This window comes from Telmatherina bonti (genome assembly GCF_933228915.1).
Source record: "Telmatherina bonti genome assembly, chromosome: 21".
Classification (NCBI taxonomy): domain Eukaryota; kingdom Metazoa; phylum Chordata; class Actinopteri; order Atheriniformes; family Telmatherinidae; genus Telmatherina; species Telmatherina bonti.
In genome coordinates, this window is record NC_136630.1 from 29,392,068 (window position 1) to 29,417,820 (window position 25,753).

Here is a 25,753-nt window from a genome sequence, read left to right on the forward strand (position 1 = left end):
ATCTGACAGCTGAGGCTGAAAACATCACATCTGCATGAAAACATCACGTCTGCATGGAAACATCACCTTTGCATGAAAACATCACCTCTGCATGAAAACATCACGTCTGCATGAAAACATCACGTCTGCATGGAAACATCACCTTTGCATGAAAACATCACCTCTGCATGAAAACATCACGTCTGCATGAAAACATCACGTCTGCATGGAAACATCACGTCTGCATGGAAACATCACGTCTGCATGAAAACATCACGTCTGCATGGAAACATCACGTCTGCATGGAAACATCACGTCTGCATGGAAACATCACGTCTGCATGGAAACATCACGTCTGCATGAAAACATCACGTCTGCATGAAAACATCACGTCTGCATGGAAACATCACGTCTGCATGAAAACATCACGTCTGCATGGAAACATCACGTCTGCATGAAAACATCACGTCTGCATGGAAACATCACGTCTGCATGAAAACTTCACGTCTACATGAAAACGTCACGTCTGCATGCAAACGTCACGTCTGCATGGAAACGTCACGTCTGCATGGAAACGTCACGTCTGCATGGAAACGTCACGTCTGCATGAAAACATCACGTCTGCATGGAAACATCACGTCTGCATGGAAACGTCACGTCTGCATGCAAACGTCACGTCTGCATGAAAACATCACGTCTGCATGGAAACATCACGTCTGCATGGAAACGTCACGTCTGCATGGAAACATCACGTCTGCATGAAAAAGTCACATCTGCATGGAAACATCACGTCTCCATGGAAACGTCACATCTGCACACTGACTGGGAGGAGAATCTTCAGTTTCTACAAGCAGGTTTACATTGAAACAAGATGGAACAAAAACAGCAAGATGACTCAGAGTTTAACAACAGAAAATTCTTCTCTGAGGTCTTAAAACAACTGAGTTTATTCTCTTGGGTTTTGAAGTAACTCTTAGTGTTACAAAGTATATGAAATGAAGGAAAAATATAATCCTTCCATATTAATGCAGCGCTTTGGAGTCCATAGTCTGAGGTTCAGTTGATCAGCTGTTATTTACATGTCTGTAAACGGTTGCAGTAAAGAAGATTTCCTGTTTTCAGAAATGTTAAGTTAATTAAGTTAAATGTAATAAACTTGGTGTTTTACGTGTCTCCTTCAGTTCATCAGCTTGATGGAAACCATTGACAGACAGCGGGAGGAGATGGGACGATCCAGCAGGTGAGTTCAGAAAGTGTCCATGATCACTGGATAAGATGTAAAACTAAACGTTTGCTGTTTAATCTGAATAAATCCTGCAGAAATTTGATCCGCCATCCTCTTCGGTTTCTGAACCATTACGTGTTTTCTGATCTCAGGTCAGCCTCCGTTCAGATTGGTCAGCTCCAAGAGGCTCTGAATGAGAGGAAGTCTGCTGTCAACTCCCTCACAGCCAAGTAATCACTTCCGTCATTCACTGTTTACAACACAGAGATGTGAAAAATGCTCTATCAATGAAAGTTAAAGGCTCTTTTAGTCCAAATGCATCAGAACGATGCTAGATATTCAGCAAATAACACCAATCTGATGCCTTTACTTTATTTTCATCATATTAAAAGCAGCAGATGAAGATTTGTTGCCTGAGATGAGTTTCTGTCTTATTTATTTGATATTATTTACTGTTATTCATTTACTGTTACATAGACTGGAGCCTGTAAACATTTCCCATTTTTAAACTGGAAACAATTATTTATTATCCTGTAATTTTATTTTTCAAACATAATAAAAGAAAACAAAGTAAAAAGAGAAGAATAGAGAAACGAGAAATTTAAGTTCATACTTAAAAACAAGTAAACAGAAAAGAAACAAAACAAAAACCAGTAAAAAAAAGTTCTATTCTGACCACATTAGTTTTACTGGGGACCACACGTGATGAATAAATGACCCCCTATGTCTGTTTCTTCTGTGCTGCATTCACACGGGATAACCCAAACCTGAAATCTCCCAGACACGATGTCGCCGCTGCAAATTCTTTCTGTATTTATGATATGAACCGTATTTGGCTTTTCATCCATCGATGTGAGTGGCTGCTATGAAAGGAAGTCTTACCCAGCAGGAGGCACAGCAGTAAAGTATCCTTACAGCACGTTGCAGTGCATGAAGTGATCCACCATTTGTACCCTACGTTGCTCCTCTTCAGCCTTTTGTCTCCGTACGTTACAGGCTGATAGGGTGTCGCTGGTCCACGATCCAAACCGCTGTCAAAATGCTCCGATGCAGCCTCCATTCTCCTCCCGGATGGAAATAAAATGTGTGATACCGTCACGTATCAGACCCCGTATCAGACTTATCAGACCCTGTATCAGACCCCGTATCAGACCCCGTATCAGACCCCGTATCAGACTTATCAGACCCCGTATCAGACCCCGTATCAGACTTATCAGACCCTGTATCAGACCCCGTATCAGACCCCGTATCAGACCCCGTATCAGACTTATCAGACCCTGTATCAGACCCTGTATCAGACCCCGTATCAGACTTGTCAGATCCTGTATCAGACCCCGTATCAGACCCCGTATCAGACCCCGTATCAGACCCTGTATCAGACCCCGTATCAGACTTATCAGACCCCGTATCAGACCCCGTATCAGACCCCGTATCAGACCCCGTATCAGACTTATCAGACCCTGTATCAGACCCCGTATCAGACCCCGTATCAGACCCCGTATCAGACTTATCAGATCCTGTATCAGACCCCGTATCAGACCCCGTATCAGACTTATCAGATCCTGTATCAGACCCCGTATCAGACTTATCAGACCCCGTATCAGACCCCGTATCAGACCCCGTATCAGACTTATCAGACCCCGTATCAGACCCCGTATCAGACCCCGTATCAGACCCTGTATCAGACCCCGTATCAGACCCTGTATCAGACTTATCAGACCCCGTATCAGACCCCGTATCAGACTTATCAGACCCTGTATCAGACCCCATATCAGACCCCGTATCAGACCCCGTATCAGACCCCGTATCAGACCCCGTATCAGACTTATCAGACCCCGTATCAGACCCCGTATCAGACTTATCAGACCCTGTATCAGACCCCGTATCAGACCCCGTATCAGACCCCGTATCAGACCCCGTATCAGACCCTGTATCAGACCCCGTATCAGACTTATCAGATCCTGTATCAGACCCCGTATCAGACCCCGTATCAGACCCCGTATCAGACTTATCAGATCCTGTATCAGACCCCGTATCAGACCCCGTATCAGACTTATCAGACCCCGTATCAGACCCCGTATCAGACTTATCAGATCCCGTATCAGACTTATCAGACCCCGTATCAGACTTATCAGACCCCGTATCAGACTTATCAGACCCCGTATCAGACTTATCAGACCCCGTATCAGACCCTGTATCAGACCCCGTATCAGACTTATCAGACCCCGTATCAGACTTATCAGACCCCGTATCAGACCCTGTATCAGACTTATCAGACCCCGTATCAGACCCCGTATCAGACCCCGTATCAGACTTATCAGACCCCGTATCAGACTTATCAGACCCCGTATCAGACTTATCAGACCCCGTATCAGACTTATCAGACCCCGTATCAGACCCCGTATCAGACTTATCAGACCCCGTATCAGACCCCGTATCAGACTTATCAGACCCCGTATCAGACCCCGTATCAGACTTATCAGACCCCGTATCAGACCCTGTATTAGACCCCGTATCAGACGTATCAGACCCTGTATCAGACCCCGTATCAGACTTATCAGACCCCGTATCAGACTTATCAGACCCCGTATCAGACCCCGTATCAGACTTATCAGACCCCGTATCAGACCCCGTATCAGACTTATCAGACCCCGTATCAGACTTATCAGACCCCGTATCAGACCCCGTATCAGACTTATCAGACCCCGTATCAGACCCCGTATCAGACGTATCAGACCCCGTATCAGACGTATCAGACCCCGTATCAGACGTATCAGACCCCGTATCAGACTTATCAGACCCCGTATCAGACGTATCAGACCCCGTATCAGACCCTGTATCAGACTTATCAGACCCTGTATCAGACTTATCAGACCCCGTATCAGACTTATCAGACCCCGTATCAGACGTATCAGACTTATCAGATCCCGTATCAGACTTATCAGATCCCGTATCAGACTTATCAGACCCCGTATCAGACGTATCAGACTTATCAGATCCCGTATCAGACTTATCAGACCCCGTATCAGACTTATCAGACCCCGTATCAGACTTATCAGACCCCGTATCAGACTTATCAGACCCCGTATCAGACTTATCAGATCCCGTATCAGACTTATCAGACTTATCAGATCCCGTATCAGACTTATCAGACTTATCAGACCCCGTATCAGACCCCGTATCAGACTTATCAGATCCCGTATCAGACTTATCAGACCCCGTATCAGACGTATCAGACTTATCAGATCCCGTATCAGACTTATCAGACCCCGTATCAGACTTATCAGACCCCGTATCAGACTTATCAGACCCCGTATCAGACTTATCAGACCCTGTATCAGACCCCGTATCAGACTTATCAGACCCCGTATCAGACCCCGTATCAGACTTATCAGACCCTGTATCAGACTTATCAGACCCCGTATCAGACCCTGTATCAGACTTATCAGACTTATCAGACCCCGTATCAGACTTATCAGACCCCGTATCAGACTTATCAGACTTATCAGACCCCGTATCAGACTTATCAGACTTATCAGACCCCGTATCAGACTTATCAGACTTATCAGACTCCGTATCAGACTTATCAGACTTATCAGACCCCGTATCAGACTTGTCAGACCCCGTATCAGACTTATCAGACCCCGTATCAGACTTATCAGACCCCGTATCAGACGTATCAGACCCCGTATCAGACGTATCAGACCCCGTATCAGACGTATCAGACCCCGTATCAGACTTATCAGACCCCGTATCAGACTTATCAGACCCCGTATCAGACGTATCAGACCCCGTATCAGACTTATCAGACCCCGTATCAGACGTATCAGACCCCGTATCAGACGTATCAGACCCCGTATCAGACTTATCAGACCCCGTATCAGACGTATCAGACCCCGTATCAGACTTATCAGACCCCGTATCAGACTTATCAGACTTATCAGACCCTGTATCAGACTTATCAGACTTATCAGACCCCGTATCAGACTTATCAGACCCCGTATCAGACTTATCAGACCCCGTATCAGACTTATCAGACCCCGTATCAGACTTATCAGACCCCGTATCAGACTTATCAGACCCCGTATCAGACGTATCAGACCCCGTATCAGACTTATCAGACCCCGTATCAGACGTATCAGACCCCGTATCAGACGTATCAGACCCCGTATCAGACTTATCAGACCCCGTATCAGACGTATCAGACCCCGTATCAGACTTATCAGACCCCGTATCAGACTTATCAGACTTATCAGACCCTGTATCAGACTTATCAGACGTATCAGACCCCGTATCAGACTTATCAGACCCCGTATCAGACTTATCAGACCCCGTATCAGACTTATCAGACCCCGTATCAGACTTGTCAGACCCCGTATCAGACTTATCAGACCCCGTATCAGACTTATCAGACTTATCAGACCCCGTATCAGACTTATCAGACCCCGTATCAGACTTATCAGACCCCGTATCAGACTTGTCAGACCCCGTATCAGACTTATCAGACCCTGTATCAGACTTATCAGACCCCGTATCAGACTTATCAGACCCCGTATCAGACTTATCAGACCCCGTATCAGACTTATCAGACCCCGTATCAGACTTATCAGACCCTGTATCAGACTTATCAGACTTATCAGACCCCGTATCAGACTTATCAGACCCTGTATCAGACTTATCAGACTTATCAGACCCTGTATCAGACTTATCAGACCCCGTATCAGACTTATCAGACCCCGTATCAGACTTATCAGACCCCGTATCAGACTTATCAGACCCTGTATCAGACTTATCAGACTTATCAGACCCCGTATCAGACTTATCAGACCCCGTATCAGACTTATCAGACCCCGTATCAGACTTATCAGACCCCGTATCAGACCCCGTATCAGACCCCGTATCAGACTTGTCAGACCCCGTATCAGACTTATCAGACCCCGTATCAGACGTATCAGACCCCGTATCAGACTTATCAGACTTATCAGATCCCGTATCAGACTTATCAGACCCCGTATCAGACTTATCAGATCCCGTATCAGACTTATCAGACTTATCAGATCCCGTATCAGACTTATCAGACTTATCAGACCCCGTATCAGACTTATCAGATCCCGTATCAGACTTATCAGACTTATCAGATCCCGTATCAGACTTATCAGACTTATCAGATCCCGTATCAGACTTATCAGACTTATCAGACCCCGTATCAGACTTATCAGATCCCGTATCAGACTTATCAGACCCCGTATCAGACTTATCAGACCCTGTATCAGACTTATCAGACTTATCAGACCCCGTATCAGACTTATCAGACCCCGTATCAGACCCCGTATCAGACTTGTCAGACCCCGTATCAGACTTATCAGACTTATCAGACCCCGTATCAGACTTATCAGACCCCGTATCAGACTTATCAGACCCCGTATCAGACTTATCAGACCCCGTATCAGACTTATCAGACCCCGTATCAGACGTATCAGACCCCGTATCAGACTTATCAGACCCCGTATCAGACTTATCAGACCCCGTATCAGACTTATCAGACCCCGTATCAGACGTATCAGACCCCGTATCAGACGTATCAGACCCCGTATCAGACGTATCAGACCCCGTATCAGACTTATCAGACCCCGTATCAGACTTATCAGACCCCGTATCAGACTTATCAGACCCTGTATCAGACTTATCAGACTTATCAGACCCTGTATCAGACTTATCAGACTTATCAGACCCCGTATCAGACTTATCAGACCCCGTATCAGACTTATCAGACTTATCAGACCCCGTATCAGACTTATCAGACCCCGTATCAGACTTATCAGACCCCGTATCAGACTTATCAGACCCCGTATCAGACTTGTCAGACCCCGTATCAGACTTATCAGACCCCGTATCAGACTTATCAGACTTATCAGACCCCGTATCAGACTTATCAGACCCCGTATCAGACTTATCAGACCCCGTATCAGACTTGTCAGACCCCGTATCAGACTTATCAGACCCTGTATCAGACTTATCAGACTTATCAGACCCCGTATCAGACTTATCAGACCCCGTATCAGACTTATCAGGCCCCGTATCAGACGTATCAGACCCCGTATCAGACGTATCAGACCCCGTATCAGACTTATCAGACCCCGTATCAGACTTATCAGACCCCATATCAGACGTATCAGACCCCGTATCAGACGTATCAGACCCCGTATCAGACGTATCAGACCCCGTATCAGACTTATCAGACCCCGTATCAGACTTATCTGACCCCGTATCAGACTTATCAGACCCCGTATCAGACTTATCAGACCCCGTATCAGACTTATCAGACCCTGTATCAGACTTATCAGACTTATCAGACCCCGTATCAGACTTATCAGACCCCGTATCAGACTTATCAGACTTGTCAGACCCCGTATCAGACTTTAGACCCCGTATCAGACTTATCAGACTTGTCAGACCCCGTATCAGACTTTAGACCCCGTATCAGACTTATCAGACCCCGTATCTGACTTGTCAGACCCCGTATCAGACTTATCAGACTTATCAGACCCCGTATCAGACTTATCAGACCCCGTATCAGACTTATCAGACCCCGTATCAGACGTATCAGACCCCGTATCAGACGTATCAGACCCCGTATCAGACTTATCAGACCCCGTATCAGACGTATCAGACCCCGTATCAGACTTATCAGACCCCGTATCAGACGTATCAGACCCCGTATCAGACTTATCAGACCCCGTATCAGACTTATCAGACCCCGTATCAGACTTATCAGACCCCGTATCAGACGTATCAGACTTATCAGATCCCGTATCAGACTTATCAGACCCCGTATCAGACGTATCAGACTTATCAGATCCCGTATCAGACTTATCAGATCCCGTATCAGACTTATCAGATCCCGTATCAGACTTATCAGACCCCGTATCAGACTTGTCAGACCCCGTATCAAACTTATCAGATCCCGTATCAGACTTATCAGACTTATCAGACCCCGTATCAGACTTATCAGACCCCGTATCAGACTTGTCAGACCCCGTATCAGACTTATCAGACCCCGTATCAGACTTATCAGACCCCGTATCAGACTTATCAGACCCCGTATCAGACGTATCAGACCCCGTATCAGACGTATCAGACCCCGTATCAGACTTATCAGACCCTGTATCAGACTTATCAGACTTATCAGACCCTGTATCAGACTTATCAGACTTATCAGACCCTGTATCAGACTTATCAGACTTATCAGACCCCGTATCAGACTTATCAGACCCCGTATCAGACCCCGTATCAGACTTGTCAGACCCCGTATCAGACTTATCAGACCCCGTATCAGACCCCGTATCAGACTTATCAGACCCCATATCAGACTTATCAGACCCCGTATCAGACTTATCAGACTTATCAGATCCCGTATCAGACTTATCAGACCCCGTATCAGACTTATCAGATCCCGTATCAGACTTGTCAGACCCCGTATCAGACTTATCAGACCCCGTATCAGACGTATCAGACCCCGTATCAGACTTATCAGACTTATCAGATCCCGTATCAGACTTATCAGATCCCGTATCAGACTTATCAGACCCCGTATCAGACGTATCAGACCCCGTATCAGACTTATCAGACTTATCAGATCCCGTATCAGACTTATCAGACTTATCAGACCCCGTATCAGACTTATCAGATCCCGTATCAGACTTATCAGACCCCGTATCAGACTTATCAGACCCTGTATCAGACTTATCAGACTTATCAGACCCCGTATCAGACTTATCAGACTTATCAGACCCCGTATCAGACTTATCAGACCCCGTATCAGACCCCGTATCAGACTTGTCAGACCCCGTATCAGACTTATCAGACTTATCAGACCCCGTATCAGACTTATCAGACCCCGTATCAGACTTGTCAGACCCCGTATCAGACCCCGTATCAGACTTGTCAGACCCCGTATCAGACGTATCAGACCCCGTATCAGACTTATCAGACCCCGTATCAGACCCCGTATCAGACTTGTCAGACCCCGTATCAGACTTATCAGACTTATCAGACCCCGTATCAGACTTATCAGACCCCGTATCAGACGTATCAGACCCCGTATCAGACGTATCAGACCCCGTATCAGACGTATCAGACCCCGTATCAGACTTATCAGACCCCGTATCAGACGTATCAGACCCCGTATCAGACGTATCAGACCCCGTATCAGACGTATCAGACCCCGTATCAGACTTATCAGACCCCGTATCAGACTTATCTGACCCCGTATCAGACTTATCAGACCCCGTATCAGACTTATCAGACCCCGTATCAGACTTATCAGACCCCGTATCAGACTTATCAGACTTATCAGACCCCGTATCAGACTTATCAGACCCCGTATCAGACTTATCAGACCCCGTATCAGACTTATCAGACTTATCTGACCCCGTATCAGACTTATCAGACCCCGTATCAGACTTATCAGACCCCGTATCAGACTTATCAGACTTATCTGACCCCGTATCAGACTTATCAGACCCCGTATCAGACCCCATATCAGACTTATCTGACCCCGTATCAGACTTATCAGACCCCGTATCAGACCCCGTATCAGACTTATCAGACCCCGTATCAGACTTATCAGACCCCGTATCAGACCCCGTATCAGACTTATCAGACCCCGTATCAGACTTATCAGACCCCATATCAGACCCCGTATCAGACCCCGTATCAGACGTATCAGACTTATCAGACTTATCAGACCCCGTATCAGACTTATCAGACCCCGTATCAGACCCCGTATCAGACCCCGTATCAGACTTATCAGACTTATCAGACCCCGTATCAGACTTATCAGACCCCATATCAGACCCCGTATCAGACTTATCTGACCCCGTATCAGACTTATCAGACCCCGTATCAGACTTATCAGACCCCGTATCAGACCCCGTATCAGACTTATCAGACCCCGTATCAGACTTATCAGACCCCGTATCAGACCCCGTATCAGACTTATCAGACCCCGTATCAGACTTATCAGACCCCGTATCAGACTTGTCAGACCCCGTATCAGACCCCGTATCAGACCCCGTATCAGACCCCGTATCAGACCCCGTATCAGACTTATCAGACTTATCAGACCCCGTATCAGACTTATCAGACCCCGTATCAGACCCCGTATCAGACCCCGTATCAGACGTATCAGACTTATCAGACCCCGTATCAGACGTATCAGACTTATCAGACCCCGTATCAGACTTATCAGACCCCGTATCAGACGTATCAGACTTATCAGGCCCCGTATCAGACTTATCAGACCCCGTATCAGACCCCGTATCAGACTTATCAGACCCCGTATCAGACCCCGTATCAGACTTATCAGACCCCGTATCAGACTTATCAGACCCTGTATTAGACCCCGTATCAGACTTATCAGACCCCGTATCAGACTTATCAGACTTATCAGACCCCGTATCAGACGTATCAGACTTATCAGACCCTGTATCAGACTTATCAGACCCCGTATCAGACCCTGTATCAGACTTATCAGACCCCGTATCAGACTTATCAGACCCTGTATTAGACCCCGTATCAGACTTATCAGACCCCGTATCAGACTTATCAGACCCTGTATCAGACTTATCAGACCCTGTATTAGACCCCGTATCAGACTTATCAGACCCCGTATCAGACTTATCAGACCCTGTATCAGACCCCGTATCAGACCCCGTATCAGACTTATCAGACCCCGTATCAGACCCCGTATCAGACCCCGTATCAGACTTATCAGACCCCGTATCAGACCCCGTATCAGACTTTATCAGACCCCGTATCAGACTTATCAGACTTATCAGACCCCGTATCAGACGTATCAGACCCCGTATCAGACCCTGTATCAGACTTATCAGACCCCGTATCAGACTTATCAGACCCCGTATCAGACTTATCAGACCCTGTATCAGACTTATCAGACCCCGTATCAGACGTATCAGACCCCGTATCAGACCCTGTATCAGACTTATCAGATCCCGTATCAGACCCCGTATCAGACGTATCAGACCCCGTATCAGACTTATCAGACCCTGTATCAGACGTTTCAGACCCCGTATCAGACTTATCAGACCCCGTATCAGACTTATCAGACCCCGTATCAGACGTATCAGACCCCGTATCAGACCCTGTATCAGACTTATCAGACCCCGTATCAGACGTATCAGACCCCGTATCAGACTTATCAGACCCCGTATCAGACTTATCAGACCCCGTATCAGACGTATCAGACCCTGTATCAGACTTATCAGACCCCGTATCAGACGTATCAGACCCCGTATCAGACTTATCAGACCCCGTATCAGACGTATCAGACCCCGTATCAGACTTATCAGACCCCGTATCAGACGTATCAGACCCCGTATCAGACTTATCAGACCCCGTATCAGACTTATCAGACCCCGTATCAGACGTATCAGACCCTGTATCAGACTTATCAGACCCCGTATCAGACTTATCAGACCCCGTATCAGACTTATCAGATCCCGTATCAGACTTATCAGATCCCGTATCAGACTTATCAGACTTATCAGACCCCGTATCAGACTTATCAGACCCCGTATCAGACTTATCAGACCCCGTATCAGACTTATCAGACCCCGTATCAGACTTATCAGACTTATCAGACCCCGTATCAGACTTATCAGACCCCGTATCAGACTTATCAGACCCCGTATCAGACTTATCAGACCCCATATCAGACTTATCAGACTTATCAGACCCCGTATCAGACTTATCAGACCCCGTATCAGACCCCGTATCAGACTTATCAGACCCCGTATCAGACTTATCAGACCCCGTATCAGACTTATCAGACCCCGTATCAGACTTATCAGACTTATCAGACCCCGTATCAGACTTGTCAGACCCCGTATCAGACCCCGTATCAGACTTATCAGACCCCGTATCAGACTTATCAGGCCCCGTATCAGACTTATCAGACCCCGTATCAGACCCTGTATCAGACTTATCAGACCCCGTATCAGACTTATCAGACCCCGTATCAGACCCCGTATCAGACTTATCAGACCCCGTATCAGACTTATCAGACCCCGTATCAGACTTATCAGACCCCGTATCAGACCCCGTATCAGACTTATCAGACCCCGTATCAGACTTATCAGACCCTGTATCAGACCCCGTATCAGACTTATCAGACCCCGTATCAGACTTATCAGACCCCGTATCAGACCCCGTATCAGACTTATCAGACCCTGTATCAGACCCCGTATCAGACTTATCAGACCCCGTATCAGACTTATCAGACCCCGTATCAGACCCCGTATCAGACTTATCAGACCCTGTATCAGACTTATCAGACCCCGTATCAGACTTATCAGACTTATCAGACCCCGTATCAGACTTATCAGACCCCATATCAGACTTATCAGACCCCGTATCAGACCCCGTATCAGACCCCGTATCAGACTTATCAGACCCCGTATCAGACTTATCAGACCCCGTATCAGACCCCGTATCAGACTTATCAGACCCCGTATCAGACTTATCAGACCCCGTATCAGACCCCGTATCAGACTTATCAGACCCCGTATCAGACTTATCAGACCCCGTATCAGACTTATCAGACCCCGTATCAGACCCCGTATCAGACTTATCAGACCCCGTATCAGACCCCGTATCAGACCCCGTATCAGACCCCTTATCAGACCCCGTATCAGACCCCGTATCAGACTTATCAGACCCCGTATCAGACTTATCAGACCCCGTATCAGACGTATCAGACCCCGTATCAGACTTATCAGACCCTGTATCAGACTTATCAGACCCCGTATCAGACCCTGTATCAGACTTATCAGACCCCGTATCAGACTTATCAGACCCCGTATCAGACTTATCAGACCCCGTATCAGACTTATCAGACCCCGTATCAGACTTATCAGACTTATCAGACCCCGTATCTGACTTGTCAGACCCCGTATCAGACTTATCAGACCCCGTATCAGACTTATCAGACTTATCAGACCCCGTATCAGACTTATCAGACCCCGTATCAGACGTATCAGACATATCAGACTTATCAGACCCCGTATCAGACTTATCAGACCCCGTATCAGACTTATCAGACCCCGTATCAGACTTATCAGACTTATCAGACCCCGTATCAGACTTATCAGACCCCGTATCAGACTTATCAGACCCCGTATCAGACTTATCAGACTTATCAGACCCCGTATCTGACTTGTCAGACCCTGTATCAGACTTATCAGACCCCGTATCAGACTTATCAGACTTATCAGACCCCGTATCAGACATATCAGACTTATCAGACCCCGTATCAGACTTATCAGACTTATCAGACCCCGTATCAGACTTATCAGACTTATCAGACCCCGTATCAGACTTATCAGACCCCGTATCAGACTTATCAGACTTATCAGACCCCGTATCTGACTTGTCAGACCCCGTATCAGACTTATCAGACCCCATATCAGACTTATCAGACCCCGTATCAGACTTATCAGACTTATCAGACCCCGTATCAGACTTATCAGACCCCGTATCAGACTTATCAGACCCCATATCAGACTTATCAGACCCCGTATCAGACTTATCAGACCCCGTATCAGACCCCGTATCAGACCCCGTATCAGACTTATCAGACCCCGTATCAGATCCCGTATCAGACTTATCAGACCCCGTATCAGACCCCGTATCAGACCCCGTATCAGACTTATCAGACCCCGTATCAGATCCCGTATCAGACTTATCAGACCCCGTATCAGACCCCGTATCAGACCCCGTATCAGACTTATCAGACCCCGTATCAGATCCCGTATCAGACTTATCAGACCCCGTATCAGACTTATCAGACTTATCAGACCCCGTATCAGACTTATCAGACCCCGTATCAGACTTATCAGACTTATCAGACCCCGTATCAGACTTATCAGACCCCATATCAGACTTATCAGACCCCGTATCAGACCCCGTATCAGACTTATCAGACCCCATATCAGACTTATCAGACCCCGTATCAGACTTATCAGACCCCGTATCAGACTTATCAGGCCCCGTATCAGACTTATCAGACCCTGTATCAGACTTATCAGACCCCGTATCAGACTTATCAGACCCCGTATCAGACTTATCAGGCCCCGTATCAGACTTATCAGACCCCGTATCAGACTTATCAGACCCCGTATCAGACTTATCAGACCCCGTATCAGACCCCGTATCAGACTTATCAGACCCTGTATCAGACCCCGTATCAGACTTATCAGACCCCGTATCAGACTTATCAGACCCCGTATCAGACTTATCAGACCCTGTATCAGACTTATCAGACCCCGTATCAGACCCCGTATCAGACTTATCAGACCCCGTATCAGACTTATCAGACTTATCAGACCCCGTATCAGACTTATCAGACCCCATATCAGACTTATCAGACCCCGTATCAGACCCCGTATCAGACCCCGTATCAGACTTATCAGACCCCGTATCAGACTTATCAGACCCCGTATCAGACCCCGTATCAGACTTATCAGACCCCGTATCAGACTTATCAGACCCCGTATCAGACTTATCAGACCCCGTATCAGACTTATCAGGCCCCGTATCAGACTTATCAGACCCCGTATCAGACCCCGTATCAGACCCCGTATCAGACTTATCAGACCCCGTATCAGACCCCGTATCAGACCCCTTATCAGACCCCGTATCAGACCCCGTATCAGACTTATCAGACCCCGTATCAGACTTATCAGACCCCGTATCAGACGTATCAGACCCCGTATCAGACTTATCAGACCCCGTATCAGACCCCGTATCAGACCCCGTATCAGACCCCGTATCAGACTTATCAGACCCCGTATCAGACTTATCAGACCCCGTATCAGACCCCGTATCAGACTTATCAGACCCCGTATCAGACTTATCAGGCCCCGTATCAGACTTATCAGACCCCGTATCAGACCCCGTATCAGACCCCGTATCAGACCCCGTATCAGACTTATCAGACCCCGTATCAGACTTATCAGACCCCGTATCAGACTTATCAGACCCCGTATCAGACCCCGTATCAGACTTATCAGACCCCGTATCAGACTTATCAGGCCCCGTATCAGACTTATCAGACCCCGTATCAGACCCCGTATCAGACCCCGTATCAGGCCCCGTATCAGACTTATCAGACCCCGTATCAGACCCCGTATCAGACCCCGTATCAGACCCCGTATCAGACTTATCAGACCCTGTATCAGATCCCGTATCAGACTTATCAGACCCCGTATCAGACCCCGTATCAGACTTATCAGACCCCGTATCAGACCCTGTATCAGACGTATCAGACCCCGTATCAGACTTATCAGATCCCGTATCAGACCCCGTATCAGACGTATCAGACCCCGTATCAGACGTATCAGACCCTGTATCAGACGTATCAGACCCCGTATCAGACGTATCAGACCCCGTATCAGACTTATCAGACCCCGTATCAGACTTATCAGACTTATCAGACCCCGTATCAGACTTGTCAGACCCCGTATCAGACCCCGTATCAGACTTATCAGACTTATCAGACCCCGTATCAGACTTATCAGACCCCATATCAGACTTATCAGACCCCGTATCAGACCCCGTATCAGACTTATCAGACTTATCAGACCCCGTATCAGACTTATCAGACCCCGTATCAGACTTATCAGACCCCGTATCAGACCCCGTATCAGACTTATCAGACCCCGTATCAGACTTATCAGACCCCGTATCAGACCCCGTATCAGACTTATCAGACCCCGTATCAGACTTATCAGACCCCGTATCAGACCCCGTATCAGACTTATCAGACCCCGTATCAGACTTATCAGACCCCGTATCAGACCCCGTATCAGACTTATCAGACTTATCAGACCCCGTATCAGACTTATCAGACCCCATATCAGACTTATCAGACCCCGTATCAGACCCCGTATCAGACTTATCAGACCCCATATCAGACTTATCAGACCCCGTATCAGACCCTGTATCAGACTTATCAGACCCCGTATCAGACTTATCAGGCCCCGTATCAGACCCTGTATCAGACTTATCAGACCCCGTATCAGACTTATCAGACCCCGTATCAGACTTGTCAGACCCCGTATCAGACTTATCAGACCCCGTATCAGACCCCGTATCAGACTTATCAGACCCCGTATCAGACTTATCAGGCCCCGTATCAGACCCTGTATCAGACTTATCAGACCCCGTATCAGACTTATCAGACCCCGTATCAGACTTATCAGACCCCGTATCAGACTTATCAGATCCTGTATCAGACTTATCAGACCCCGTATCAGACGTATCAGACCCCGTATCAGACCCCGTATCAGACTTATCAGACTTATCAGACCCCGTATCAGACTTATCAGACCCCGTATCAGACTTATCAGACCCCGTATCAGACTTATCAGGCCCCGTATCAGACTTATCAGACCCCGTATCAGACCCCGTATCAGACCCCGTATCAGACTTATCAGACCCCGTATCAGACTTATCAGACCCCGTATCAGACCCCGTATCAGACTTATCAGACCCCGTATCAGACTTATCAGACCCCGTATCAGACCCCGTATCAGACCCCGTATCAGATCCCGTATCAGACTTATCAGACCCCGTATCAGACTTATCAGACCCCGTATCAGACGTATCAGACATATCAGACCCCGTATCAGACCCTGTATCAGACGTATCAGACCCCGTATCAGACTTATCAGACCCCGTATCAGACTTATCAGATCCCGTATCAGACCCCGTATCAGACGTATCAGACCCCGTATCAGACGTATCAGACCCTGTATCAGACGTATCAGACCCCGTATCAGACTTATCAGACCCCGTATCAGACTTATCAGACCCCGTATCAGACTTATCAGACCCCGTATCAGACTTATCAGACCCCGTATCAGACTTATCAGATCCTGTATCAGACTTATCAGACCCTGTATCAGACTTATCAGACCCCGTATCAGACTTATCAGACCCTGTATCAGACCCTGTATCAGACTTATCAGATCCTGTATCAGACTTATCAGACCCTGTATCAGACCCCGTATCAGACTTATCAGACCCCGTATCAGACCCTGTATCAGACTTATCAGACCCCGTATCAGACCCCGTATCAGACGTATCAGACCCCGTATCAGACTTATCAGACCCCGTATCAGACTTATCAGATCCTGTATCAGACTTATCAGACCCTGTATCAGACCCCGTATCAGACTTATCAGACCCCGTATCAGACCCTGTATCAGACTTATCAGACCCCGTATCAGACCCCGTATCAGACGTATCAGACCCCGTATCAGACGTATCAGACCCCGTATCAGACTTATCAGACCCCGTATCAGACTTATCAGACCCCGTATCAGACTTATCAGACCCCGTATCAGACTTATCAGATCCTGTATCAGACTTATCAGACCCCGTATCAGACCCCGTATCAGACGTATCAGACCCCGTATCAGACGTATCAGACCCCGTATCAGACTTATCAGACCCCGTATCAGACTTATCAGACCCCGTATCAGACTTATCAGACCCCGTATCAGACTTATCAGATCCTGTATCAGACTTATCAGACCCCGTATCAGACTTATCAGACCCCGTATCAGACTTATCAGACCCCGTATCAGACTTATCAGATCCTGTATCAGACTTATCAGACCCCGTATCAGACGTATCAGACCCCGTATCAGACCCCGTATCAGACCCCGTATCAGACTTATCAGACTTATCAGACCCCGTATCAGACTTATCAGATCCTGTATCAGACTTATCAGACCCCGTATCAGACTTATCAGACCCTGTATCAGACTTATCAGATCCTGTATCAGACTTATCAGACCCCGTATCAGACTTATCAGACCCCGTATCAGACGTATCAGACCCCGTATCAGACTTATCAGATCCTGTATCAGACTTATCAGACCCCGTATCAGACCCCGTATCAGACGTATCAGACCCCGTATCAGACTTATCAGATCCTGTATCAGACTTATCAGACCCCGTATCAGACTTATCAGACCCCGTATCAGACTTTATCAGACCCCGTATCAGACTTATCAGATCCTGTATCAGACTTATCAGACCCCGTATCAGACTTATCAGATCCTGTATCAGACTTATCAGACCCCGTATCAGACTTATCAGATCCCGTATCAGACCCCGTATCAGACTTATCAGATCCTGTATCAGACTTATCAGATCCTGTATCAGACGTATCAGACCCCGTATCAGACGTATCAGACCCCAGCCATTTCTCGCCAAAGCAGAGACGTCTGCTCGCAGTGGATTAGGATTATTACAGGACCTCTGAGTTCAGTAAAATGAAGCAGGTCATTTGTAGGGAAATTATTTCTTCATAAATTACCAACATGGCTGATTCACACGAGATTAAAACCACAGACAATCGCTGCTCCTGAAGTGAAACTGATTAAGGAAGTTTTATTAAACAGATGTTTTAAATAATGTGAAAATTAAACTAGGTTGTGAGATATGAGTAAAAACTAGTAACTAGTAAAACTGGAAGCCACAAGAAAATGATGGAAAAATAAAAGTAAAAGGTGGGTTTAGTTTCTTGTTATGTCATGTACCTGATTAGGTTCTGTAGAATTATTTCATTTCCATCTCTTTTGGATGTTTGGGTGAAAAGAAGGGCGACTTTCCTTCTGATGCTCCTTATTTCATTTAGATTTAATTTGAAGATATGGTCAAATTTTAAAATGTGTTTTTATTTATTAACTGAAATGAGTGAATATTTCTTTTACTTCTGGAGTCCTGGTAACGTTCTCTGGCTTCATGTTTTGGTGGCGTGCAGGCTGCAGATGACTGAAGCTGCCCTCGCTCTCGCCGAGCAGAAGAACCAGAGTCTGGGAGAAGTGCTGGGTCGGGTTCGGGCTGAGAAGGAGGAGCAGAGGGAGCAGCAGAGCCGAAGGAGGAAGAAGGAGGAGGAGGTGGGGATGAAATGTTACGCAACATGTTGAGGTGGTTCTGTTGCTCAGAGAGAGAGGGGCGAGCGAGACAGAGAATGAATCATCCGAGCATGAAACCGAAAAGGAGCAGAGAATAAAGTTACAACTTCATTTTCTGATTTTAGCTTTTCTTTATTTATATCCCAGTTCAGGAGGGTTGTAAAAAAACCATTATTCCCAGTAAAGAATAAAGAACCTGTCAGGTTAACTGGGAACAGGTCAGTAACATGACTGGTTTAACTGGGAACAGGTCGGTAGCATGACTGGTTTAACTGGGAACAGGTCGGTAACATGACTGGTTTAACTGGTTTAACTGGGAACAGGTCAGTAACATGACTGGTTTAAATGGTTTAACTGGGAACAGGTCAGTAACATGACTGGTTTAAATGGTTTAACTGGGAACAGGTCAGTAACATGACTGGTTTAAATGGTTTAACTGGGAACAGGTCAGTAACATGACTGGTTTAACTGGTTTAACTGGGAACAGGTCAGTAACATGACTGGTTTAAATGGTTTAACTGGGAACAGGTCAGTAACATGACTGGTTTAAATGGGAACAGGTCAGTAACATGACTGGTTTAACTGGTTTAACTGGGAACAGGTCAGTAACATGACTGGTTTAACTGGTTTAACTGGGAACAGGTCAGTAACATGACTGGTTTAACTGGGAACAGGTCAGTAACATGACTGGTTTAACTGGGAACAGGTCAGTAACATGACTGGTTTAACTGGTTTAACTGGGAACAGGTCAGTAACATGACTGGTTTAACTGGGAACAGGTCAGTAACATGACTGGTTTAAATGGGAACAGGTCAGTAACATGACTGGTTTAACTGGTTTAACTGGGAACAGGTCAGTAACATGACTGGTTTAACTGGGAACAGGTCAGTAACATGACTGGTTTAACTGGGAACAGGTCAGTAACATGACTGGTTTAACTGGGAACAGGTGAGTAACATGACTGGTTTAACTGGGGACAGGTCAGTAATATGACTGGTTTAACTGGCAACATGTCAGTAACATGACTGGTTTAACTGGGAACAGGTCAGTAACATGACTGGTTTAACTGGGAACAGGTCAGTAACATGACTGGTTTAACTGGCAACATGTCAGTAACATGACTGGTTTAACTGGGAACAGGTCAGTAACATGACTGGTTTAACTGGCAACAGGTCAGTAACATGACTGGTTTAACTGGGAACAGGTCAGTAACATGACTGGTTTAACTGGCAACAGGTCAGTAACATGACTGGTTTAACTGGGAACAGGTCAGTAACATGACTGGTTTAACTGGGGACAGGTCAGTAATATGACTGGTTTAACTGGGAACAGGTCAGTAACATGACTGGTTTAACTGGGGACAGGTCAGTAACATGACTGGTTTAACTGGGAACATGTCAGTAACATGACTGGTTTAACTGGTTTAACTGGCAACATGTCAGTAACATGACTGGTTTAACTGGGAACAGGTCAGTAACATGACTGGTTTAACTGGGAACAGGTCAGTAACATGACTGGTTTAACTGGGAACAGGTCAGTAACATGACTGGTTTAACTGGGAACAGGTCAGTAACATGACTGGTTTAACTGGGAACAGGTCAGTAACATGACTGGTTTAACTGGGAACGGGTCAGTAACATGACTGGTTTAACTGGGAACAGGTCGGTAACATGACTGGTTTAACTGGGAACAGGTCAGTAACATGACTGGTTTAACTGGGAACAGGTCAGTAACATGACTGGTTTAACTGGGAACAGGTCAGTAACATGACTGGTTTAACTGGGAACAGGTCGGTAACATGACTGGTTTAACTGGGAACAGGTCAGTAGCATGACTGGTTTAACTGGGAACAGGTCAGTAACATGACTGGTTTAACTGGGAACAGGTCGGTAACATGACTGGTTTAACTGGGAACGGGTCAGTAACATGACTGGTTTAACTGGGAACGGGTCAGTTACATGACTGGTTTAACTGGGAACGGGTCAGTTACATGACTGGTTTAACTGGGAACAGGTCAGTAACATGACTGGTTTAACTGGGAACAGGTCAGTAACATGACTGGTTTAACTGGGAACAGGTCGGTAACATGACTGGTTTAACTGGGAACAGGTCAGTAACATGACTGGTTTAACTGGGAACAGGTCAGTAACATGACTGGTTTAACTGGGAACAGGTCGGTAACATGACTGGTTTAACTGGGAACGGGTCAGTAACATGACTGGTTTAACTGGGAACGGGTCAGTTACATGACTGGTTTAACTGGGAACGGGTCAGTTACATGACTGGTTTAACTGGGAACAGGTCAGTAACATGACTGGTTTAACTGGGAACAGGTCAGTAACATGACTGGTTTAACTGGGAACAGGTCGGTAACATGACTGGTTTAACTGGGAACAGGTCAGTAGCATGACTGGTTTAACTGGGAACAGGTCAGTAACATGACTGGTTTAACTGGGAACAGGTCAGTAACATGACTGGTTTAACTGGGAACAGGTCAGTAACATGACTGGTTTAACTGGGAACAGGTCAGTAACATGACTGGTTTAACTGGGAACAGGTCAGTAACATGACTGGTTTAACTGGGAACAGGTCGGTAACATGACTGGAAGAAGAAGATTCAGAGAATCTGAAGAAATCTCTGTATTCATGGGACAGAGCTGGATGCTGGTGATCTTCTGCATTAAAACCATGATTCTCTACTGGAAACCAGTGCATGGACTCAGGAAGATTCCAGAAACCAGTGTGAACCCAGTTCATCCTGAAATCCACACCTGCAGGTTAAAGCTCCATCATATGTGAAGAGGATCCAGAAACACGCCGTCTTCTCTGGACCAAAGCTCATTTAAAATGTTCTGAGTGGAAACCTGGATGAAGATGTGGAATAGTTTGTGGACAGCATGGACGGCGTGTCCTGCAGACTAAAGAGGAGAGGGAGCATCCAGCTTGTTATCAGCCTGCATCTCTGATGGGATGGGGTTGCATTAGTGCCGATGGCGTGGGCAGCTTCCACATCTGGGAAGCTCCATCAATGCTGAAACATCTGCTCCCATCCAGACAACGTCTCTTTCACCTTGCAGGTTCCACCATGCTGGACCACAGAGCTGCTCTCCTCACTTCCAGATGTTTCCAGACAGATGTTTTACAGACATGTTGCTGCATCAGGCTCACAATCTGCTCATATTTTCCATCAAACGATAAAATCTCTTCAATTCAAAATGAATTGATTGGATTTATGAATCACTGTTTTCTGTTTTTATCTTGTGTGTTAAAATGATGTGTTGCTGTCTGAAATGAACGAAGCTCATTTATCTCCAGGATAATGCCCTGAAGGAAGGAAAGCTCATCAGAGAAATCCAAAACCTGACGGAGAACAACGGCCAACTCAGGAATAAAGTACGAATCCTGCTGCTTCAGTATGGGGTGATTTTATTTGTTCGCATGAAGCTGATTAACTCGTGTGTGTTAGGTGGAAGAGATGGAGCGCAGGTGTAAGTCTCAGCAGCAGCAGATCTTTGAGCTGAAGCAGGAGCTGACCAACAATACAGCCGAGCTCAAGATGCGACTGGCGCAGGCAGAAGGTAACGCCAACGTCGGTACGAAGCCTTTCAGAATAGTGTCGACATGGCAGCAACATATCTTCCCGTGTGTTCAACAGATCGACTGGAAGCAGAGAAACGGAGGTCAAAGCAAGCCCTGGAGGACATGGACGGCCTCCGCCAGAAAGAGGTGCTCTTTCCTTGTCCAAACCCACCTGAACAGACATCACCTGTACTTAGCTAACAGCTAACCAGAGTGTAGCTCCAGAATGTAGCCTCTACAGCTGTGTTCACATGTCTTCATCCCCTTTCATTACAGAAAAGGCTGAATTTACAACAGTCACTCAGATAACTGGAGACTTAAAAAAGGAACAATAACTAAAAATATGCAATAGTATAATTTAGTAATATAAGACACTGATTTTTCATTTAATTGAGTTGAAGTAAGAAAAAACAACCAAACAAATGTGTCCTGGACAAATTAGAGACTTTTCTGTTGAACAGTGGGACAAAATACCTGTCAACAGGTGCAGAAGTCTGACTGAGAGGAACAGAAAACACCTGACTGGAGCGGAAACATTAAAGCATTGTTCAACTAAATATTACTTTATGACTGATGGAATATGTAATAAATTATCTTATTTGTTTGCTTTTAAAATATTTCTATTGAACCAGAATTAGAAAATAATGTAATGATTTTCATAAAATGTTTTTATTTATTATTACTTTAGTCAATTTCAGCTTATTTTCCAGGCAGCTGTTTTTTTCCTTCTTTAATGAAAGGGGATGAATAAATATGAGCACAACTGTACCTGTTTCTGTCTTTGGGTTTTTCTTGTCTTTTCTTTCATTAGGCTGAAAATCCTGAGTATTTGGACATGTGAAGTAAGATTTCTGTTGTAATTCAGGTGGATCATGTTAACCGCCATCTAGAAGAGACTGAGAGATCCCTGCAGGAGCGCATCTTTAAACTGGAGGGACAGCGGATCCAGCTGGAAGCGGTCAGAGTTCACATGCTTACATCAGATCATTATCATAAGCATTATAACGACGCTTTTAAAAACAGGAGTTGCAACAAATCCGACTTCTTCCGGGTCTCGCATCAATGGCTGCGGTTACACAATGTTTTTAGATTCTGAATTATTAATTCTGTATTAAATAATCCAGAATGAAGAGTATTCTCCAACAAGTTTACATTCCTTGGATAACAGTAGCCTTTATCTGCTGTTACAGATTATGAGATTTACTCATCGGGTTGAAGGCTAGCGTTTTAAAACACTGTAGATTTTATGGACATGAGAACAGACAAGACGTACTCCATAGAGTAGTGGATTAAATCTTAAATAAAATCTAATTATAATGCTACAAACATGTGACAGCAGCTCCGTTCCAGCCCAGCTAACTATTGCCAACATATTTTTCCTGATGATTCCAGGTAAACATGTAAAGACAATATGAAACAAACATGTTTAATATGCATTGGATTTATTTACTGTTCTACATCAATAAAAGATAGTGGAGATTAATTTGTTGGTTACTTGAATTAATGGATACTGAATGAAGTATGGAGTATTATAAATGTATCCATGAAGTGAGAAAAAAAAACCTTAATGTGGGGGAAAAAAATACATGAAAACCATGAAAAATGTTGGAATGAATCGAAATCAAACCGAAGAGCGAGGTGCCAAAGAGGCGCCACCACTCGCACACGAAAACACATTTATTTTAGATGAACAACACCTGTTATGTAGACTGTAAATGAGTATTTTTGTTAAGACAGACCATCTATTTATGTGCTACGTTTTAAAAAAGGGACAGCTATTACAAGTTTATCTTCTTCCTGCTTCTTTCCAAACATGGTGTTGCATTAAGATGCACTTCTGTTTTATCCAGGTTTGCATTTAGCCATGTGACTAATAAAGTGTTAAAAGAAAAAGTTTGGTCGCAGTGAATGTGCGTTGGCTGTTGCTGTGCCCATCTTTACCACTAGATGGCAGTAGATCTACACACTGGACCTTTAAAGAAGATCAAATCAAAGCTACTTTATTCATCCCCGAGGGGAAATTCAAAGTTCAAGCCAGCTCGTCCAAGGTTTGACATACAGACATGTAACATTAATGACACAAGAAGAACACAGAACCGGACTGAAGCTCAGGCCATGCAGCCAGTTTTACCGGCGCCGCCTTATGACAGATAAGAACAGAGATACGTTAGGATCATAGGGGGTCAAGGGAAAAAAGGTCATGTAACTCCGGGCCGCGCCACTAGATGAAGCTGAACCAGGATCTTATTTCAGATAAGCAGGAGATGAAGGAAGGAGTGTGGAACTGGGATCTGATCAGAAGGAGTTGAGTTTGAGGACCTGAGTTTGTCCTGAGAGATCGGAGTGAAAAAGTGGAATTGTTCAGGAGCTTCGGGTCGAAACCACACCTTGGTGATACGTTTGTTAGAGCAGATTAGAGTTCTGGTCATGCAGTGTGTGGGAATGTCAGAACAACAAACTGCAGCTGCTGCTATTACAGTCAAAATAAGTTCATAATGTCCTTCCTGCTTTGTGTTCTGCTCATCAACACGATGATGGTGATGATGATGGTTGTGTGCTGCAGGAGCTCAGTAAAACAAAAGCAGCTTGTGTAACTGAGCGGGCCCATGCCGAGGAGGAGCTGGGAAGAATGCGAGCTCAAGTTCGTCTGGAGGAGGTTGGTTAAACACACCTGCTGTCTTTCTGCACACACTGCACTAAACACCACGGAGATGAACTGCTGCATCCACACAGTTCCCAGGTCTGCCTCCCCCCTGCTGATCGCTGTGGACCCTCACATGAACACATGCTGAATGCAGGAGAGGAGGAAGCTGTGCGCTGGGTTGGAAAAGGATCTTTAAATGTTTTCAGACTAAAGGATGATTAAATCTTATCTGCACCGGACATGAGAGGCTCATCCCAGAATCTGCACAAGGCATCATAAGTCACTCTAGTTGCGTGTTAGATGACTCTGTGGCTGAGA

At 45.8% G+C, this 25,753-nt stretch overlaps 1 protein-coding gene across 1 annotated transcript in view; it reads left to right on the plus strand.

Annotated features, from left to right (window-relative positions):
* Positions 1-25,753, plus strand: part of lrrc45 (leucine rich repeat containing 45) — a 51,370-nt gene that overhangs the window by 20,753 nt on the left and 4,864 nt on the right. The window contains exons 8-15 of the mRNA XM_079261375.1: positions 1,161-1,219; positions 1,357-1,434; positions 19,059-19,194; positions 22,528-22,605; positions 22,679-22,790; positions 22,868-22,938; positions 23,657-23,749; positions 25,355-25,447. Coding sequence (XP_079117501.1) covers positions 1,161-1,219; positions 1,357-1,434; positions 19,059-19,194; positions 22,528-22,605; positions 22,679-22,790; positions 22,868-22,938; positions 23,657-23,749; positions 25,355-25,447 — 720 coding nt within the window. The remainder of the gene's footprint in view (positions 1-1,160; positions 1,220-1,356; positions 1,435-19,058; positions 19,195-22,527; positions 22,606-22,678; positions 22,791-22,867; positions 22,939-23,656; positions 23,750-25,354; positions 25,448-25,753) is intronic.